Below are 21,047 nucleotides of genomic sequence, written 5' to 3'. Positions count from 1 at the left end.
ATGTAGATTGTGCCTTTCAGTCATGGAACATGTAAATTTGGGGGAATTGCCCCCTAGAGTGTAATTGTGAGGAGCTTAGACGCTTTACCTTCTATTATAAAAGTTGAAAGGTGCCTTTCAACGGCTGGAATTTTATAAGGTTTCGAGAGTAGTTGCCTACATAATTTTGTGGAGCAACGGTGCTGTTGTAATGTAGCATAATTTGGGAACTGTCTTCTTGGGGTATTATTGAATGGAGCAGGGGTCGCTCTTGTCAAATTGGTAAATTAGGAGCTTCAAGCCCGTATTGTTCATTAATGTTGACTAATTGTTCAAGGAATTTCTAACACTACTTCTCGAGCACACTTTTGTACCTGAGATATTCTTATTCGTTTAGCAAATGGTAAAATTTAAGTCTGAAAAACAAAGACCAAAAGAAAAGAAAAGGTAGGCTGAATAAGGAAATAAAACTGACTGACAATGTTAAAGTTTTAAATTAATCTTCCATCTTTTGCGTATCCACCCATTCATGCCCGCACCTCCTTTCACCTCTGCGTTTCAAAATATCCGCGTAACAGAAAGAAATAAAATTAAAAAATTTAGTGCATTAAATTATGCTCTGCTCAATTCCTTTCCCGCCCATTCACCCCAGTACTATCTTACAGCTCTGTGATCCGCGATATTTCCAGAATAATAATAAATGATAATAATAATAATAATAATAATAATAATAATAATAATAATAATAATAATAATAATAATAATAATAATAATAATAATAATAATAAAACCACGATTTTATTTCCATTATACGAAGAATTCGATCATTTCACTCAGTTGTACCCTCCTTCCATGGATGCCCACATACGTTACGCGGTATGTACCTGCTGAAATTATTTCTCTGGCACGGGGGCTGGGTGTATGTGTAGTCATCATGACGCGCAGGTCGCCTACTGGGGTCAAATTAAAAGACCTGCACCTGGCGAGCCGAACCCGTCCTGGGATCTCCCGGCACTAAAAGCCATTTCATTTTTCATTTCAGTAAGTGTCGTATACTCTGTAGTTTTCTCTGGTAATACATCCTTTCCTAAATTCGGCCTGTTCTACTGACTGATACTAATCAAATTTGTGTTTCAAGAGTTTGTTTTAAGTGATTAAACTACATTAAAATACGAGGTTTTGTTTCGAAGTGTCAGGTATGTTGTTATAGAAGACGCGTATTATCCACTTATACAGCTTATTCCGTTACTTGTGCTACGCATCTTCATTGAAGGAATTGTGATTTCTATCATATTACGCTGTGTAAACATTCTCGAACATATTGTTGTTAATGTTTAAAATTCAATAATTTACACTTGCTAAACTTATAGACCTCAATCGAGATCCGAGAGAAGTTATTACTAATTATTCTCAGTTTCAGCATTCTGCATACATTCTACATATATTTAATATTTTAAATTTTCTTACATTTCAATTTTAATCAAACATTAAAATGCATTATGTAGGCGTTTGTAACTGGCTTTCTTTTAGAAAAAAACTAGCCTTTGCGTATCAAGTGCCGGGAAGTGGTGTGTTGTAACAATATCACGTATATCTAAATTTAGTGGAATGAGGAATTGTTCTGAAGAACTACGCCGGTGAAGATATGCGGATTTTAGTTTCAGAAAGAAAATGCATGATTTAGTGTATAATCTTAATTATTATACTGATGTGTTATTTATTATACCTCTGTGTGCGATTTGAAAGTGACGCTGTGAATGTTGAGATTTTCTTTACACTGTAGGCTGCAAAAGATGTTAGCAGGGTTCGAAATCTTGACAGTTGTTCCGTTTAGTATATCTGTAATATTATCATACTGTATGTAGAATTCTTGTTGTTATGGAGATCCTTCTGTATCACGTCGTAATCCCACAACAGCTATATCCGGTATTTACTCCTGATATTTTAGTTAACAGTAGCCTGCCTCCCTTTCGTAAGATATTTCCGGATTTATTGGTGGGTAAAAGATCTTCTTCAGGGATCACTGGTGGTAAGTTTGCATGGTTTGAATCCCAGGATCAGCTGTCCTTAAAATCGTTCCTGTGGTAATTTCTAATTTTCTCATTAATTAACTCCCCTACCTTCCTAATCCTAGCCCTTTTTGTTTGATTTGTTAGTACAACATTAAATCACAGGTTCTTCTTCTTCATTTTCCATTACCAGTCTTCTGGGTTGAGTTATTGATCAAGGACCTTCTCAGTTCTCTCTTCACCACTCCTTTTCTTCCTCCAATATTTCCTCTACTTTTACTCCTCTCCTCTCTGAACTCTCCTTTACCATATCCATCCACCTCTTTCTGGACATTATCTGATATCTTTCTCCTACTATTTTCTCTGTAAATACTCACTTTGGAACTCTTCCTCCTTCCATTCTCATCATGTGTCCATACACATTCAGCTTACTCTTCTCTATCTTGCTGTATAGTTCAGTGAATCCAATTCTCTCCCTGATTTCTATGTTTCTGATTGAATCCCTTCATGTCTTCCCTATTATTCCTCTAAGAAATTTTGTCTTTGCCTCTTATTCTGTTTTTATCATGTTGTGATTCTGTCCATGTGCCCGCTGCATATGTCAAAATTGTTGTGTAATACATTGGGTGCAAAATTTTCTTTTATTTCTTCTTTCATTCCTTTGAGATGTCCCAGTTCCAGACTATATTCTCACACATTGGTAAAACCCATTGTCTTGTTCAATTCCCTTTCCAACTTGTTAATTTATTTCCCTTCTTCTTTAATTGTTCTCCCTGAATATTTAAAGTTTTCCACAACTTCTAATGGTCTACCATTTACTTCAATATTCCCACTTCTCTATTAACTCTCGACACCACTACTATCATGCACTTCTCCACACTTATTTTCATTCCATATTCCTCTGTCTCCTGATTCCTTACAGTATCTTGTTCTTGTACTTCCATTTATGTTCTCCCCATATGTATCTATCTATCTATCTATCTATCTATCTATCTATCTATCTATCTATCTATCTATCTAGTGTGTTATCTGCCTCCTTGGTTCCCATATTTTGTTTTATACTCTTGTGGATTTCATCCATGACTGTAATGAAGAGTGGAGGGGATAATACACATCCCTGTTGACATCTTGTTTCTACTTCAAATCAGTTGGTTTGTCCTTTGGTAGTCTTCATACAACTTACTTACTTTTTGTTTATGGCTTCTATAATTGGTTCTTCACCTTTCCTTGGCTTCTCTTTTATCACTGCATCCAAGAACACTTGCCAAGGTACACTGTCATTTGCCCTCTCAATATCTATAAATATCTCCACTAAATCCTGCCTAAACTCCCATCTTTTGTCCATCATGTTCTTTGATTCAGCAGACTTAGAAACTTAGAAAGTTATCTTTACAATGAGTGTGGAGTATGGCACTGTGTGGAAGTGATACATGGATAATAACTGGAGCTGAGGAAACAGCATTGAAGCCTTTGGAATGCCATGTTATCAGAAGTTATTGAAGATAAATAGAACATGTCTCAAATAAACAGATAGTTAATCAGCTTGATGAGATGAGAATGGTTTGAGGGAATTTGATCCTAGGAAGGAAACTTTGATGAGACAAATGTCAAGGCTTTGAAGCAAAGTGCAAAGGATAAAAATGATAGAACGATTCCAAGACTCGGCTGATTAAGGTGATATGCAAATGGAATAGTCACTGAAGTTTCAAAAAGTTTTGTGCATTTCAATCATATTCAATGTAGATTGGATATTTAAAAAGAGAAGTCATCTTGCTATGGTTACAGTTCCATATAAAACTGTATGTTATATAGCTATGATTATAACGTAAGTTTTCATGTAAAACTGGGGGTCCTTTGACTATGATCTTGATGATGTAGATGATATAGATAGATCTATATCATCTGATGGTGAAGCAGGCATCAATTATTGGTAATGAGAAAAAGTCTCTCATAGTGCATTGGCACTGCCTGTGGCTCCAAGTAGCCTATGCTGTGGCCTCCTTGGTATGCAGTAGCCATGCGTCTTGGTGGGTGTGCTAAGTACAAACGTCTGCATTTTGCCCATTGTGCTAAGTTGGGCTCATCCAACGAAGAATGTGTTAGCTGGAAAGTTTATAATGTCCAATAACAGACCATTATATTGGTATTATCAACAGATATGTTAAATTAGATTTCCTATGGAAGTGATCACTGTATTAGAAGTCATGTACCGAGCTCGATAACTGCAGTCGCTTAAGTGCGGCCAGTATCCAGTATTCGGAAGATAGTAGGTTTGAACCCCACTGTCAGCAGCCCTGAAAATGGTTTTCCGTGGTTTACCATTTTCACACCAGGCAAATGCTGGGGCTGTACATTAATTAAGGCCACGGCCGCTTCCTTCCCACTCCTAGCCCTTCCCTGTCCCATCTTCGCCGTAAGACCTGTCTGCATCGGTGTGACGTACAGCAAAAAAAAAAAAAAGAAGTCACGTAAAAGTGGAGGTCATTAGCTACGATTGTAGTATCAGTCATAGAAAACTTGAGGTCCTATAGGTATGATCATGATATCAGCAGTCATGTAAAATTTTGGGTCTTTTTGGTATGAGCATTATATTAATGGTCATGTAAAATTAGGGCTTTTTGTTTAGTCAGCTGACAAATAACCTAAATAGCAATCACAGCAATAATGTAATATATTTTTCTGGCCTGTGTTTCAGTGTAAGTTCATTAGACGAAATCAACAATCCCAGTACCTTCCAACTACTTCAGTTGCAGTGTGAAATGGACCTGGAAGTAAAGATCGAAGAGGAACCAGCCTGGCTTGAAGGAAACACAAATGTATCACTTGTAAGTTTCGTACCAGATAACATTATATAGATCAGATTTTAACCATTAGTAGATGAATAAGTTAGTTAGGGGCATAATGCACTATGTGCTTTCCCCATTATTATCACCAGCAGTCACCATTTGCTGTATGGGCATCTAGGTTGATGTCTTTGTTTTGTTTGTTTGTCTTGAAGTATGCCACAGTGCACTGCTCAAAGCTGTCAGCTTTAGGAACTGCAAACGACAGTATTGATGTAAATCTACAGTTCTGGCTAGTGATAAAATCATTGTTCATGGGACAAGGAAAGACGTTCTGGTGGCTTAAGCCCTCAGGTATGGCCACCTATTGGACAATTGGCCTCTGGTATTTACTGGGGAGACTGCAGTGCTTTCTTTGTTTGATAGTAGCGAAAAGCTGAATTAATGTTGTGTGCTTGATAATGAAGTAATCTTGGTTAGTTCCAGCTAGTGACGAAGTTGTGAAAGCCAGTGTTTCGAGGTCGAAGCATCAGGGCATTTCATGTGCCCAGGCCCATCGAAATTGAAATGGATTTCTGGAGGGCGTGCGGTTACGTTTTTATTCTGCATGGTTTGGTAATGGTATCGTTGTGGGATTGTCATCATTTTCTATCATATGTTAGCCAATTGCAGTGCTAGTAGCTGCTGAACTCAAGGATGATTTTGGGTGTCACAATGAATTAGGTTATGTCGGTAGTCCCTGGCTCTCATAGTGAACATATTTTTCTTCCAAAAGGAATTCCAGGTGAAAACAACTTTTCATGGTACCCTCTCACGCCCATTGATCCTATATTGGAACATTTATGTTTGAAGGTAATTTAAAAGTCTTTTTCAACTTGCCAGGATTATCCTCCTGATAAACCTGTATGTTAAAGATTAAATTCCAAGGGAATGACAATTTCAAACACAAACGTTAAGGAATTATGATTTACCTTTCCGACGAGCACATACTGCCAACTTAACTGCTGATGTCACCTCGTGGAGCAGCACGTAGGTGTTGTGGAGAACATTTTCTGGTGGTGTGGATGATGTACTTTTATGTAATATGAATGAATTCACGTTAATAGTTTTAGATAAATAAAGTATGGAATTGAAATAAAGAATATCTGTTGAATATTATTATGTTAAATGCTAATGTAATGCGTAAGTTTTGTCCAGAAATTATTTGATTAGAGCATAGAGGGGGAAATTTTTAGGTGTGTACGTTCTTTTAAGTTGGTTACATTAGCATTTTTTGCAATGTAAATTTTGATTGCTTGCTTTATATTCAAATATTTACTTTTATTTTTGATGTGTAAATTTTTTGATCTTTGTTGATGTCTGTGGAATGGTGTGAACTGTCATATATGTGCTTCTCGAAGGCTAAATGCCGATTATATCTGATTTCTTTTTTGTCTTGTTTGTATCTTGAGTGGAAGTTATATTTCAATTGACCTATTTATGTGGCATTGCAGTTCTGGTCTTGGCACTTGAGTTCATGGACATCTACCTTTGAGAAAGTGTCTTTTTTGTTTAGATTGCACTTGCTGATGTGTATCTGCAGTGTGTTGTTCATTCTAAAGGCTACTTGAAGACTTTATTACTTGAAAATATTAGTTACTTTGTATGCGTTCTTGTTAGCGTAGTTGAGAACCACATATTTTTCCTTGTCATGTGGGGTTATTTCCCAGGGATTTTTCTTACGTTTATCTACTGTGCCTGGAGGGTGGATATTTTCTTTTATGATTTGTTTAATGATCTTTATCTCTTCATTGAGATCCGTTGTAACTCATTGGTATGGAAATCGCTCAGTGTATCATTGTATTAAGTCCTGCTATTTTGAGTGTATATGGGTGGCTCGTCGCAATGACGGTAGCATGCAACTTCTGAGTGAGCTTTCTGTCACTTTGTAAGGCAGATTGTCATTATTCCTGATGAATCTGATGTCTAAATATTTTATTTTCTTGTTACTTTCTGGCTCCATTGTGAACCTGATGGACTAGTGTGAAGATTTTAGTGAGTTTAATAACTGGTGTGTACTAGTGACGCCATTATCAAATGTGCGTATGTTGTCATCTACCTATCTGCTCCATTGTAAGAATCCTTTTGAATGCTGACCCGTTAAGATGTTTTTAATGTTATTCAGAAAAGTGTTTGCTATTATACCTGATAATGGTGAACCCTTGGTTAACCTTTCTTTTTGGCAATATATTTTGTCGTTGAATGGAAAGCAATTTTGGTGTAGTGTTATTCTAAGAAGGCTTATAATTTGTTTGGTTTCTTGTAGTGAAGTGTTTTCATTCAGAAGATTTCAATAATTTTCATGGATTCATCTATTGGTATGTTCGTGTACATGTTAGTGATGTCAAAGAATATCATACATGTGCTGTCTGTTATTTTAAGTTTACTTAGTTCTTCAGTTTGTTCTAGTCTGGTTTTAGTTGATCAGTTTTCATTAGGTGAGATATTCTCTTTAGAATTTGGTTAAGTTGTTTGCTTAAATTGTAACTTGGTGCACCTTTAGAAGTTATTATTGGTCTAATGGGACTTGGGTTTTTGTGTATTTTGTGGAGGGCTCTTAGTGTGGGGAGTTTGGGATTTTTGATGTTGTTGATGATGTTCTTTTTCTTGTTTTGTGAGTATATATTCTTTTCCCTTTATAACTTGTTTTATTTCGTTTTGAAATTTATTTGTTGGGTCACGTTGTAGTTCTTGAATTCCATTATTGTTGATGTATTCTATTCTTGGGTGCATAGAAAAAACAGAAGATTTCATCAACAACAATGGAATTCTAGAACTACAACATGACCGTACAAATAAATTTCAAAGTGAAATAAAACAAGCTGTCAAGGAAACGGACTTTATTCTCACGAAACAAGAACTAGAAAACCTCACTGTCAAAGATCCCAAACTACGCACACTAAGAGCCCTCCCAAAATACACAGAAACTCATGTCCCATTAGACCAATAGTAAATTTTAAAGATGTACCAAGTTACAATGTAAGCAAACAACTGAACCACATTGTATGAGGGAAAACTCACTTAAAAATATGTATAAATTAAAATGAGCCTAGAACTAATTTAAGAAATAAACTTAAAATAAGAGAGAGCACACATATGATATCCTTTGACATCTCTAACATGTACACCAACATACCGATAGATGAATCCATTAAAATTATCGAAAATCGTCTTAAAGAAAACACTATAGGAAACCAAAGAAATTATTAGCCTTTTTAGAACAATGCTACACCTAATTTGCTTTGCATTCATCAACAAAATCTGTTGCCAAAGGGAAGGGTTAGCCATGGACTCACCATTATAGGGTATAATAGCAAATATTCTCCTGAATAACTTTGAAAACATCTTCTGAACCTGTCAGCATTTAAAACAAATCTTACACTGGAGCAGATATGTAGATGACATCATATGCATGTATAATAATGTCATCACTACCGTAATGCACGACAGTTATTGAACACACTAAATTCTTTACACAAGTCTATCAGGTTTACTATGGGGCCAGAAAGTTACAAGATAATAAACTATTTAGACAACAATCAGCAGGTATAATTGTAACCTATCTTACAAAGTATACTGAAAGCCCACTCAGACATCACACGCTGTTGACGACAAGTCGAACCACCAATACACACTCTAAATAGCAGGATTAAATACAATGAAACACAGAGCTATTTCCATACCAATGAGCACAATGGGCTACAATGAAGAGATGCAAATCATTAATCAAATCGCAAAAGAAAACAACCACCCTCCACGCACAGTAGATAATCCATTAAATAAACATAAGAAAAATTCCTGGGAAGCTGCCACATATGACAACAAAAAATATGTGGTTCTCATGTTCATTAACAAGAAGACATGAAAAGTAGTTGATATTTTCAAGAAACAAGGTTTGAAAATAGCCTGTAGAATGAACATTACACTGCAGAGACACAACAGCAAGTGCAATCTAAACAAAAAGACCCTTTCTCAAAGTCAGGAGTCTATGAACTCAAGTGCCAAGAACTAAACTGCAATGCCGTGTATTTAAGTCCAACAAAACATAACTTCCACAAAAGATACATAGAACACAAAAACCACGATCACATATAATTGGCATTTGGCATTTGGGGAGCGTATATAAGACTGTACAAACCATGTCACAGACGTCCACACAGATCTAAAAATGTTATGCATCAAAAATTAAAATAAATCTTTGAATGTAAACGAAGTAATCGAAATCTACATCACAAGAAATGCTGACATAACCAACCTAAATGATCACACACACCTAAAACATTCTGTGATCTTTGCTCTACTCACATAATATCCGGACAACACTTACTCCTTAAATTGGCATTTATCATAATAATACCCAATAGACGTTCTCTCTTTCAATTTCATGCTTTACCTAAAATCATTAATTTGCATTCATCTATATTATATAAAAGTACATTTTAACATGAAGCAGGTTAATAAACTTCTTTGCCCTTGGCAGTGTTAAAAGAAGGTTCAACAGCACTTCACTTGCTCCACCCTATTTCTCCATCTGCTCTCCATGGTACAGTATACTAGATTTTTAATATCCAATGGGAGAGATCCATAATGCTCCACACACTGCTCCCATTCTTCCCCTTCCCTCTCCATGAGCAGTGCACTATACCCAAATCTTTCATTTGCCTCTCCATGACCACTGTCCTGATATAGTATTTGGTGACAACGGACTTAGCATTGGCAGTGTAGATAAGTACAGAAGTTTTATATATATATATATTAATACTTGCAAAAATATTATTTGTCAGTACTGTTTCCACCGGGTGCGTTGGCCATGCTCGTAGAGGCGCGCGGCTGTGAGCTTGTATTCCAGGAGATAGTAGGTTCAAATCCCACTGTCGGCAGCCCTGAAAATGGTTTTCCGTGGTTTCCCATTTTCACACCAGGCAAATGCTGGGGCTGTACCTTAATTAAGGCCACGGCTGCTTCCTTCCAACTCCTAGGCCTATCCTATCCCACTGTCGCCATAAAACCTATCTGTTTCGGTGTGACGTAAAGCCCCTAGCAAAAAAGAAAGTACTGTTTCGTATTATCACTAACCTTTCTATCATTGACAGGTTTACACAATGTAAACAATACAACATATATACGCATGTTTTAAGAGATTTGATAGAATCTGAGAATGTTTCTGTAGAACGAAACATGCCATTCTTTGTATAATAATGTGTATTTTTTTAACAGCTGTGTTGATAGTGTTATAATATATGATAATTTTTTATATTTTTTGCTAGTTGCTTTACGTCGCACCGACACAGATAGGTCTTATGGCGACGATGGGACAGGGAAGGGCTAGGAGTGGGAAGGAAGCGGCCGTGGCCTTAATTAAGGTACAGCCCCAGCATTTGCCTGGTGTGAAAATGGGAAACCACGGAAAACCATCTTCAGGGCTGCCGACAGTGGTGTTCGAACCTACTATCTCCCGAATACTGGATACTGGCCGCATTTAAGTGACTGCAGCTATCGAGCTCGCTATATGATAAAATTGTTATGTATTTGACATATTGGAAAGTTCTTATTTTACATTTAACTAAGTCTACAATTGAAAGTGTGGCTTTATTCTTAATGATCTCTCCATTTTGTGCATCTTTTTTTCCTCCTTTCCTTAGTTTGGCTACTGTTTGCTTCCTTCTATATTGAATGGGATTTTATACTTTAATTCTCTTTCATTAGGAAATTAACTTATATTAGAATGTAAGCTCTTGATCGCAGTCCTCACTGCACTCCTTTAGTGCCGACGAGGTTTTATGAATCCAAGTAAGAAATTTAAAGGTCTCGTAGTAAATCATGACAGAACTTCTGAAACTACAGATGTACACTCCAACACAGCTGGCTCATCACTGATGGTCTTCTCATCCCCACTACATAACATCCTTGTATTTGTAAAATCTTTCATTTGTAGTCCCTGGTATGTGACTGTGATAAGCCGGTTTCTTTCATTTTCATATTTTTTATTTTTACCTGGAAGCATTGAAGCATGCTGTTTGAAACGGAACTGTCTCAATGCATTATGTAGCCCCTGTGAGCTCTGCAAAGTCAGATAGCAAATGTGAATAAAATTTTTCAAGGGGTTTTAATCTCTCTGTAAACAAACTCTGTGCTGAGAACATAGAATTATTTGTTCTCACTATATGGCAAAAGATTTAGAACAGTTGTAACAATAGGAAGTGGTTCAAACAACCTCTATGATTTGATTGATTTAATTGTATATATGAAAACAGTTAATAAAATTTAGTGTATATTTCTGTGGTAGCTTCCTTCCTAAATTCGGTGTGAGATCCCCCAATTACATCTCTGGTAGGAAATGTTTCTCACTTTATATTTGGTTCTCAGCCTTGTCCTATCTCTGACTTTAGGTGTGAGCTTGGATAGTAACACCATTCACTGTACAGCGTTGGTTTTAAAAATCCTCTGCTGGTAGAAAACTTCCTTAAGCAATAGTGAAATTTTGAAAGTAACTGTAATATTGTAAAGTAATGAATTATCATGCTCGTTTGTTGGTGTCAGTATTTGTAGATGTGTGTTATGGGAGTACCTAATATATGTTATTTCCCACAGGAAAATATTGAACATGTGTCAGAAGTGTTACCTCTGAAAAAGGAAGCCAAATCTGAGTTAACGGAGCCAGGGCCAACACAGGAAAACTCATTTGAGGTAATGTACATAATTTGATAAGTCAGTGTCAGATAGTGAAATTAGCTCAAGAGATATCAATGGTTGACCCTTCATTTCAATGTGTACGATTGATAGTATTATGGAAAATACACATTTTTATGAGTTTGACTTGTTACCTACCTAATTTTAACTATTCTCTCAAGTTGTTCCAAGATCTTGCATTATGTATAATGTAGCATTTGGGATAGCTCCAAAGACCTCTACTGTATATCATTTGGGAGCTGGTATCTTTGCTACTAATACTTTTGACATTATAAATATTGTAACGGACCACTAAATTGATATTGGAAATATTTTCGAACACAGAGTTGCTATAAGATACATTCATTTCTTACTGTTCCTTGGTATTTTACTAGTTGTGTCCAAATGAACCACTTTTGTAATCTTATTGGTTATATTAATTATTGATTTCTAGATAATACAATTAAAGAAAGTGATGGAACCAACCAGAGGGAAAAATATCCTGGATGTCGTGCTGATAAAACCAGATGAGCTCTATAGGGAAATTGAAGTAATAGATGGTATTAGTGATCATGAAGCTGTTTTTGTGGTAGTTAAAAATAAATTTGATAGAAAGGAAGGTCTTAAAAGTAGGACTTTTAGGCAGTACCATATGGCTGATAAAGCAGGCATGAGGCAGTTTCTAAAAAGTAACTATGATCGGTGGAAAACTGTAAATACACTGACTGACAGAGCAAATGCAACACCAAGAAGGAGTGGTCAGAACTTTATGCCAATTGCAGGGTAGACTGACGTCACTGAGGTATGCTCATGATGTGAAATGCGCCGCTGTGCTGCGCACGTAGCGAACGATGAATGGGACACGGCGTTGGCGAATGGCCCACTTGGTACCGTGATTTCTCAGCCGACAATCATTGTAGAACGTGTTGTCGTGTGCCACAGGACACGTGTATAGCTAAGAATGCCAGGCCGCCGTCAACGGAGGCATTTCCAGCAGACAGACGACTTTACGAGGGGTATGGTGATCGGGCTGAGAAGGGCAGGTTGGTCGCTTCGTCAAATCGCAGCCGATACCCATATCGATGTGTCCACGGTGCAGCGCCTGTGGCGAAGATGGTTGGCGCTGGAATTGATCAGATTTCTGGGGATATACTAAAGACAATGGGTTGGGATATACTACCATATCTTAAGTACTTATTTGATTATTGTTTGGTCGGAGGAGCTATACCAGATGAATGGAGAGTTGCTATTGTAGCCCCTGTGTATAAAGGAAAGGGTGATAGACATAAAGCTGAAAATTACAGGCCAGTAAGTTTGACATGCATTGTATGTAAGCTTTGGGAAGGCATTCTTTCTGATTATATTAGACATGTTTGTGAAATTAATAACTGGTTTGATAGAAGGCAATTCGGTTTTAGGAAAGGTTATTCCACTGAAGCTCAACTTGTAGGATTCCAGCAAGATATTGCTGAAATGGCTTGATTTTTTAGCTGCTCCAAAGTAGTTTCTGCATTTATCGCTGTAAATGTTCAGGGGTTGACCTCTCTGGGAACTGTGTCAGCAAAGAGTGGCGAGAAATGTAGTTGTGGTTAGATCAGGTATCATGTCTATGTAGAGAAACTTGGTAGGTACATAGACTGGTTTTGTTCGATCTCAAGCCAGTTTTTATGCAAATTGGACCAGCATAGTCTATTCTAGTTTTAAGGAATGGGTACATCAGGGATACATGCAACCTTTGTGTATTTTGTATTAATTGTATCGAAGTATCTGCATTCAACTTACAACACTTGAGACTTGCATGAATGTGGCATTTTTACCGTAGTTTGTTGATAAGATCCAAAGCGTGTCTGTCAGAGTTGTGATGAATTGAGTGCCTGGTTGAAGTAGTCGAAGGAGTTCCGCCATATTAATTATATTTTTGAGATGATGATATGTATACTGAATGATCTCATGTTTGTACTCCACTAGGATATTGTGCAGTTGTGCACCGACAAGAAGATTGCCTTCTCGGTCTATGATGAGGTTTATAGTCTTAATATGAGTTGATAGTTTCCTACACAACATTAATGCAACATTTGAGAGCAGGGTTCAACTCCAATATGAACATCGGACTTGAAATTCTCTCGTGATCCTAGGGATTCGGCAAGCTGGGGACTTGGGTTCGAATTTTTGGGAGCTTAATCTTAAAATAATAAGATTACCTTTACACACTCACGCTCTTCCCTTGACCTGTATTGAATAGAAAGGCACACATTACATATTTACATATATACAATTAAGAAACATGAAACTCTTTGTAGAGATACACTTTTTGACTCTTGGTTAGAGCGTCCTTCTTGAGTCTCTGACTATCCTGTTCAATTTTAATCTATAATACAGTAAGGTCATACCATACACACTTCGTAGTTACTTAGCTTTTGATTGAAGATTTCTTCAGTCTTCGGCGTTGTCTTCTCTCTTGAATTCTTCTCTTTGCCCACGATACCATAGTCATGTTGAATGATGCAATGTTTAGCTCTTACAGATGTGTAGCTCCGGGTTTTGAACACATCACTTTCAAACTCTGTCATCAAAGAGAATAGTCTATTTCCCATACAGTTGTGACTACAAGCTTTGGTTTACTGACAGGACAGGCTTGCTATGACACTCAGCACACCTGTCAAACAGTTCGATGTTCGTGTTGTTGCAGCTCAAGTCTTTGCACTAGCAGCCTGCTAATTATGCTGTACACAGTGTTTCCCTCACTGCCTTGCATAACTCGAGACAGTTTCTAGACTGTTTGCTAAGCCACATTTAACTAGATCTGCGGCTCACTGCTACGTACATAACCTACTATGGTTCGCAGCCGTACGCACATTACTTGTACTGAAGCTAGGCTGTTTCTCTCCCTCGTGGCGCTCAGCCACAAACACAAGTAGTTATCACAGTAGTCAGTCAGAGTCTCCCTTTGTAACGTACAGCCACATGCATATTGTTAGCATGGCAGTCGGTTAGATTCATTCCAATCTGCCAAAGTATCATTCGCTATACCTTACGTTTGATGTTTCTTGAAGCTTTCCCCTCTGTACTCCTGTAGAAGTAAGACGTTTTTAAGTCTTATTGGTTCACGAGTTCATCCTACTAACTAAAGGGGTATGTCATAGAATTCACTGAAACAATTTCGCTTCTTGCTGCGTCAACAATCTACACGATATTTGCTTCAGTTTGCTCCTAGAGATACTTACAGAACTTCTTTTGCATTCTCTGATTTACGCTGATGCCGTGTAGCTGACCATTGCACAACGTTACACATTAACCCACTTCATGTTGCACCAGCTTGCTTCAAGTAAAACTTGTATGAAGAGTTATGCTTTGAATACCTTTAACTCTCTTCCATTTAATAAAATGATCACTCAATGTTTTGAAACACTATATCCTCTTGCCACTGTTACATGATCATAAAAATTCTATATCAATACTCAATATCCTTAGTCTTGGAGGTCGCAGATTCGAGACTCAGTCGAGTCCGTTCGCTCGGCACTGAGATATGAAAGGGGCACGTCTTGACACACGCTCTTGACAATTTACTCCGTAGGTTGTTCAAAAAAATCTGATATAAATTACAAACAATATGCAATATGCAGCTATTCTCTGTAGCTTGTTTAACATGTTGAGTGCCAGACCGATATTCATGGGATAACTGTCTAGTGCTCTGGGCTAATAACATTGAGTTATTACCTGGTGCCAAGACGTTCACAGGTTTTACCAAGCAAGTAATTGCTGAAATGAGGATATATTTATGATATATTTAGTTAAATTATTGTGTATTGCACCCTTTTGTCGGTAGAGCTGCGGTAACTTCTCTTGACTCTTGCCACGACTGCTGTAAAAAATATACTTACCGCTGTTTGAGGTTCTGTCTCATTGGTGATCAGTTCTTTGTCGCCCACAGGCTGATGTCAAGGAGTGTCTAACTATAGGTTATCTATACTACCTGTTAAATAAATTGCATCACTCAGACTGATTTTTTAATATAATAAATCCTTATTAATCGAAGTAAACATGAATTATTATCATTAACTGATAAAAAAAATGAAATGTAAAGCCAAAATTACTGAGTTGTAAACATGTCAAAATTAGTTAAAATGCAACTTGCAAGCTCTTACAGACATTGTTAAATGTTTTAAAGGAAAATAAATTGAACTTTATGAAATTAATTAATTAATTGAATTATGATTAAAATATCAAATTAATTACTGTAGTATCTCCATATTAGTTCATCGTATACTTGAGAAAGCTGTAGTAAATATTTTGATCATCAATGATATACAGTTCATTACACTGGCTTAATAAGCACGAATTAACTCTTACCGCTCGTCTGTCGGGGGAGGCCCGACATTACGAAATTCCCTTTCCGCTCGTATGTCGGGCGAGGCCCGACATGATATTTTATCGCCCACCGCTTGTCTGCCGTCTCTTAGCCAACAAAATACGCGATGCTATACTGTACTGCCATCTTCTGGTTCAGCGTGGAACTTTGTAAAATCCAGATACTATTTGACATTCAGTCGAAAATCTATTATTTAGATGGCAGTGTAGCCGTCTGCTGTGTCCCGCGCGAGGGCTCGAGCGGTAGTAAACAAACATGGCTGAGCGCATTATGACAGATGATGAAATTAGGCAAGTTTTTGAAGATCTTGACGATATATCTGAGTCTGAAGAGAGTGAATTGGATGTAGGAAGCAACAGAGGTGATGACACAAACAGCGATAGCAGTACCAGTGATGAAAATAACAACGATGAGGAGGAAATTGAAACACAACATGTAGCTGATGCTTACGGCTGGCGCAATTATAAATCAACAGATCCCGATTTCAAGAAATCGCCGTTTACAGCGGTTTCAGGCTACAAACCACCACAAGGTATGAAACCAGAAAATGAATTAGAGTTTTTTCAATTGTTTTTTACCGATAATTTTTTCAGTGAAATAACTAACGAAACGAATCGGTATGCTAAATGCAAAATAGATAAAATTTTTACTCTTAGTCCCAGGTCTATCTGGAAAAAGTGGGCTAATATCACTGTGAAAGAAATGAAAGCATTTATAGGAGTTATTTTGAATATGGCCATGTATCCTAGACCTGAAATGCAGGATTTTTTTCGGAAGACTGGCTGGACAAATGTTCGTTTTACAAGGATGTTTTCAGTCGTGAACGTTTCTTGCAAATTTTTGGGATGCTACATGTTTGTCCACCACCTGTTAGTGTTCCAGTAGGGGTGAGAGTGAGAGGTTCAAAAATTCATAATGCTGTTGAATATCTAGATTCGAAGTTCAGGGAGTATTTTGTACCAGGACAGAATGTGTGCGTAGATGAGAGTACCATTGGTTTCAAAGGTAGGATAGTGTTCAAATGCTATAACCCACAGAAGCCCACTAAATGGGGTCTTAGAATATTTATGTTAGCAGATTCTACAATAGGATACATTGTTGCAATAGAACCTTACTTTGGAGCACCTACAACTGCCTCCCTACCTCATCCCGACTTGCCATTCTCTGCCAGAATAGTTCTCCATTTGTGTGAAAAGCTGCAGAACTCTACCAGTGGGGCAAGTGGGTATCATGTGTTTACTGACAGGTACTATACAGGCTGTGAGTTGGCAAAGAAACTGTTGGACCTTGGGTATCATATTACAGGGACAATCATGCCGAAACGAAAAGGATTGCCGTGTACTGTAAGAAGGGCAGGTGGCATGAAACTGAAAAAACACACTACCGTGGTTTTCAGGAAAGATGATGAATTGATGACTTTGCTGTGGAAAGATAAGAGGTTGGTGGTAATGTTTAGTACCTGGTGTAATGTGCCAACACAAATTGTGCAAAGAAAAGTGAAGGGAAATATTATCGAGGAAGTGGAAAAACCAAAAGTGATATGTGATTATAATCAGTATATGGGTGGTGTAGACAAACATGACCATTACACATCTACATATTCATTAACACGGAAATCGGTCAAGTGGTGGCGAAATATGTTTTTCTGGCTGCTGAAAGTGTGTGTGGTGAATAGTTTTCTTTTATTCAATGAACAAAGAAGCAAAGAAGGGAAAGTCAAAATCAGCCACAAGCAGTACAGGAAGAACCTCATCAAGCAGCTGGTGACTGATGTGAGGAATACTACTTCACGAAAACGTGGTCGTCCGTCAACTGCGGATTGTGAAGAACGCCTGAATGGACGTTCTCATTTTATCTTTGCAAGTGAAAACAGCAATTCTAAAGATTGTGCAGTGTGTTCTGATAGAAAAGTGAAGGGTGGCAGGCGAGAGACTGTGTTCTACTGCAACACGTGTACACGCAAACCTGGCTCACACCCTGGAAAATGTTTCCAGATGTATCATACACAGCCATTGTATCGTTAGGTGATGTGTTATCGTCTTGCTCTGGTACGTTATTGTTACCCTACCTAACTAGTAAGAAATGTACAAAAGTGAACATTTTTTATATAACTTTTGTGATAAACACTCCGCGAGTTTTTATTTTTATGGCTGTTGACCTTGATGTTTTGTTCCAAAAAGTACGTTGATCAATGCTGAAAAGTGTATTCAAAGATGACGACTGACTGACTGTTAACTGTGTTCTTATTTTATGCTAACAGGGCATTTGTTGAATTTGATAATTATACTTTCTATTAATGATAACGATAGTAATAATAATAATAAAAATGTAAAATAATTTGTTTCAATTGTACATATTGCACCTATATGTCCCTCTTTAGCTTTTTGTAAATGTTTATAGTCCTAAACACTTCAATTAAGAGCAGCTGCTATCTCTAAAATCATGAAAGATGAATATAGATTATATAAGATAGAAATTCACATTTTAAATACGAGTAGTAGAGACAACAGAGAGATTTTTAATTCGAGGGGTAAGGGTTAAATCATATGACTGACACTAAATGTCACTAATTGTATATTAATGAATTATAATTTAACACCTTGTGTTACTATCTTTTCACTCCAATTAAATTTAAGGAGTCATTTCTCCTCAATCTTTACTTATTATTTAAATATGGTAAGTTTTCATTATTAATAATGAATATAAAATATAATTTTTTTATTAAATCACTGTGTAACTTTCCATCATTTGACCATAGGTTTCCTAAACTCTTATTACTGAAAAACTGGAAAATTACTGAACTTTATTTTTAACTTACTTATTGTTTTTACAGCACTGTGGAATCTCTAAACTCATATTTGAATATTCTCACATATTTACTTTTACAAACTTTAATTATACATTAATCATTGATAACACATATAATTATGAACAAAATATAATTATTGACCAAGTTATTAGTTCAGTAACTCCTATAATTCTGTTGTGCATTGTTGTATGAGAAGAATTAGTAAATCTATTACGTTCTTTACCTATTGTTACGCGAGCTATCATTTCCTTATCTAACATACACACATATAGTGATTATATCACAAAAATTTGAAAGAAAAGTTAATAAAAATAACTATATTACGTTATAGTCACAGAGGAATACCACCTAATTCTAGTCATAAACACTAAGAAAATAACCATCATGGCTGAAAAACAAATGACAACCTAAATCCTACCTATGTTCACATTATGTACACAAATTTTATTCAGGCACACATTATCCAGTTTATAAATAAAAATATAATCGGCCTCAGATTGCACCATCATGTAGTAGAAACAAGGTCATCTGGTTTAGAGCCCAATAATTACAAATCTATGAATACAGACGTTTTTCTTCCATGACCATAAGAGTCTATCATGGCCTCATTGATACTTTACAGTAATAGACAAATACATAATAATCAGGAATACAGCAAACAAGAATCAACTTGCAATAAAACACTATATCAGGAAACGTGATATTACTTACTTAACAAATATCAAATTTAATGTAAAATCATAAGAAAAATTATTGCAACACGATCTTTGCATGTCAATTGGGGTTTCAGACTACATCAATAAATTATTAATCATAATCAATCTCTATGGTTTAAGCATAATTACGTTATTTAACGATGGTGTGTCATGTTGCCTTATATTCTTCCATTGTGATAATCACATATATTTATGCATCTCAACCACACTAGGAGACTTGTCCTCCCGCTCAATTTCATTACATCCTTGGCTACTGCCGACATTTATCATATCAGCTCTAACGGCTAGAATATTCTTAAAATACATCAGCTCTTGGCTGGAATGCTTTCCCTTCAGCTCCGTGGCTGGCATATATTATTTTCATCTTATTATCCTGGAGAATATTATCAATAGTGCATATCAACTTATCACTTGTTTCACTCTCTCTCTATATCTAAAGCCTTATAACGCAACACCGTCTTCCCGTATCCAATTTTTACACTACTTCATTATATCACTTTACATTTCCCAATTGGTTACTTCAAATCGTTATCTTGCAATATTTATAATAACTCCACTGATCTACTCATCAGTAAATTATCAGACGTTGCTCAGTATCAAATATCGCATGTTGAAGACATGATTAATCTTCACCTGTCCATGTTGCTAGTATATATAAATATAATATAATTTTATAACGTGCAGTCTAGCAAAATTCATTCTAACGGTTTCTAATTTAGATTAAATGCAGGCCTTAACATCAATCCAAATTAGTAAAATTGATAATAATAATAATATTAATAATAATAAAATGTATAGTACTGATACCATTGTGCGTAAATAAATCATCCTATCTAAAATATCCTCTGTGCTGTACTACAATGACTAAACCTCTAGTTGACAACTCATGAAACTAACCTAAATAAATAGTAAACTATGTCATAGATTTATTATTATAATTGGTCTACTCACATTATTACAATTAAGTTTCGCCCGTGCCACGGGCGTCCGTCGATGGTGAATTAGAACATATTGGCGTAGGTCTCACAGATTAGCACAAGACTGGCATATCCATCCATGGCGTTGGTAACAATTTTCACATGCTCACAAACTCTTGCTGCCTTATATACTAACACACACATTTATAACCTATTTTAACACTTTAAATTTAAATTATATGTACACATTTTTCCTTCTATCACAGATCTTATGTTTTCCACACGAATTGAAATATCCTGCATGGCGAATATTTGTATGCTGGACTACTGCTTGTTTGGAGAATGTATCTTCCTGGCTACCTGCTCACCCTTCTAGTAGTAGCCTGCTTGTAGTACAAGTGTTTGTTTACTATTTGGTTCACTAATTGTATGCTCCCAATTACTGAAGATGAAAGTATTTCCTCACCAACTGGTTTGCTGTCTGATCGCCATTGACAAAGTTCCCTCTCTTATGAACTGTCTGCTGTTGTGAAATACAACGAAGTGGTGTACAATGGAAAATATTATTAATATCACTTTTATCATATCAACATGTATAAATGTTCCTCGACGTGTTTAATATTTTCCTCTTGTCTATTGCAGTGTCATTATACAAGCACATGAACTTATTGAATACCTTACATACTGCGCAAATATTTTAAGATGTCCCATGCATATGATACTGTGCACGAGCATTTTCACTTCACATCTACTCCTC

At 36.5% G+C, this 21,047-nt stretch overlaps 1 protein-coding gene across 2 annotated transcripts in view; it reads left to right on the top strand.

Annotated features, from left to right (window-relative positions):
* Positions 1 to 1,060: 1,060 nt before the first annotated feature.
* LOC136885379 (zinc finger protein OZF-like) overlaps positions 1,061 to 21,047 on the top strand; it is a 74,370-nt gene continuing 54,383 nt past the window's right edge. The window contains exons 1-3 of one of the 2 annotated variants that reach the window (XM_068230219.1): positions 1,061 to 1,175; positions 4,684 to 4,813; positions 11,402 to 11,497. In XM_068230219.1, coding sequence (XP_068086320.1) covers positions 4,748 to 4,813; positions 11,402 to 11,497 — 162 coding nt within the window. In that variant the 5' untranslated portion in view covers positions 1,061 to 1,175; positions 4,684 to 4,747. Of the gene's footprint in view, positions 1,176 to 3,121; positions 3,663 to 4,683; positions 4,814 to 11,401; positions 11,498 to 21,047 lie in introns of those variants that run through there. The other variant, XM_068230218.1, reaches the window with a different exon arrangement.

Source organism: Anabrus simplex, chromosome 14, assembly GCF_040414725.1.
Source record: "Anabrus simplex isolate iqAnaSimp1 chromosome 14, ASM4041472v1, whole genome shotgun sequence".
NCBI lineage: Eukaryota > Metazoa > Arthropoda > Insecta > Orthoptera > Tettigoniidae > Anabrus > Anabrus simplex.
This window is presented reverse-complemented; position numbering and strand designations above follow the sequence as displayed.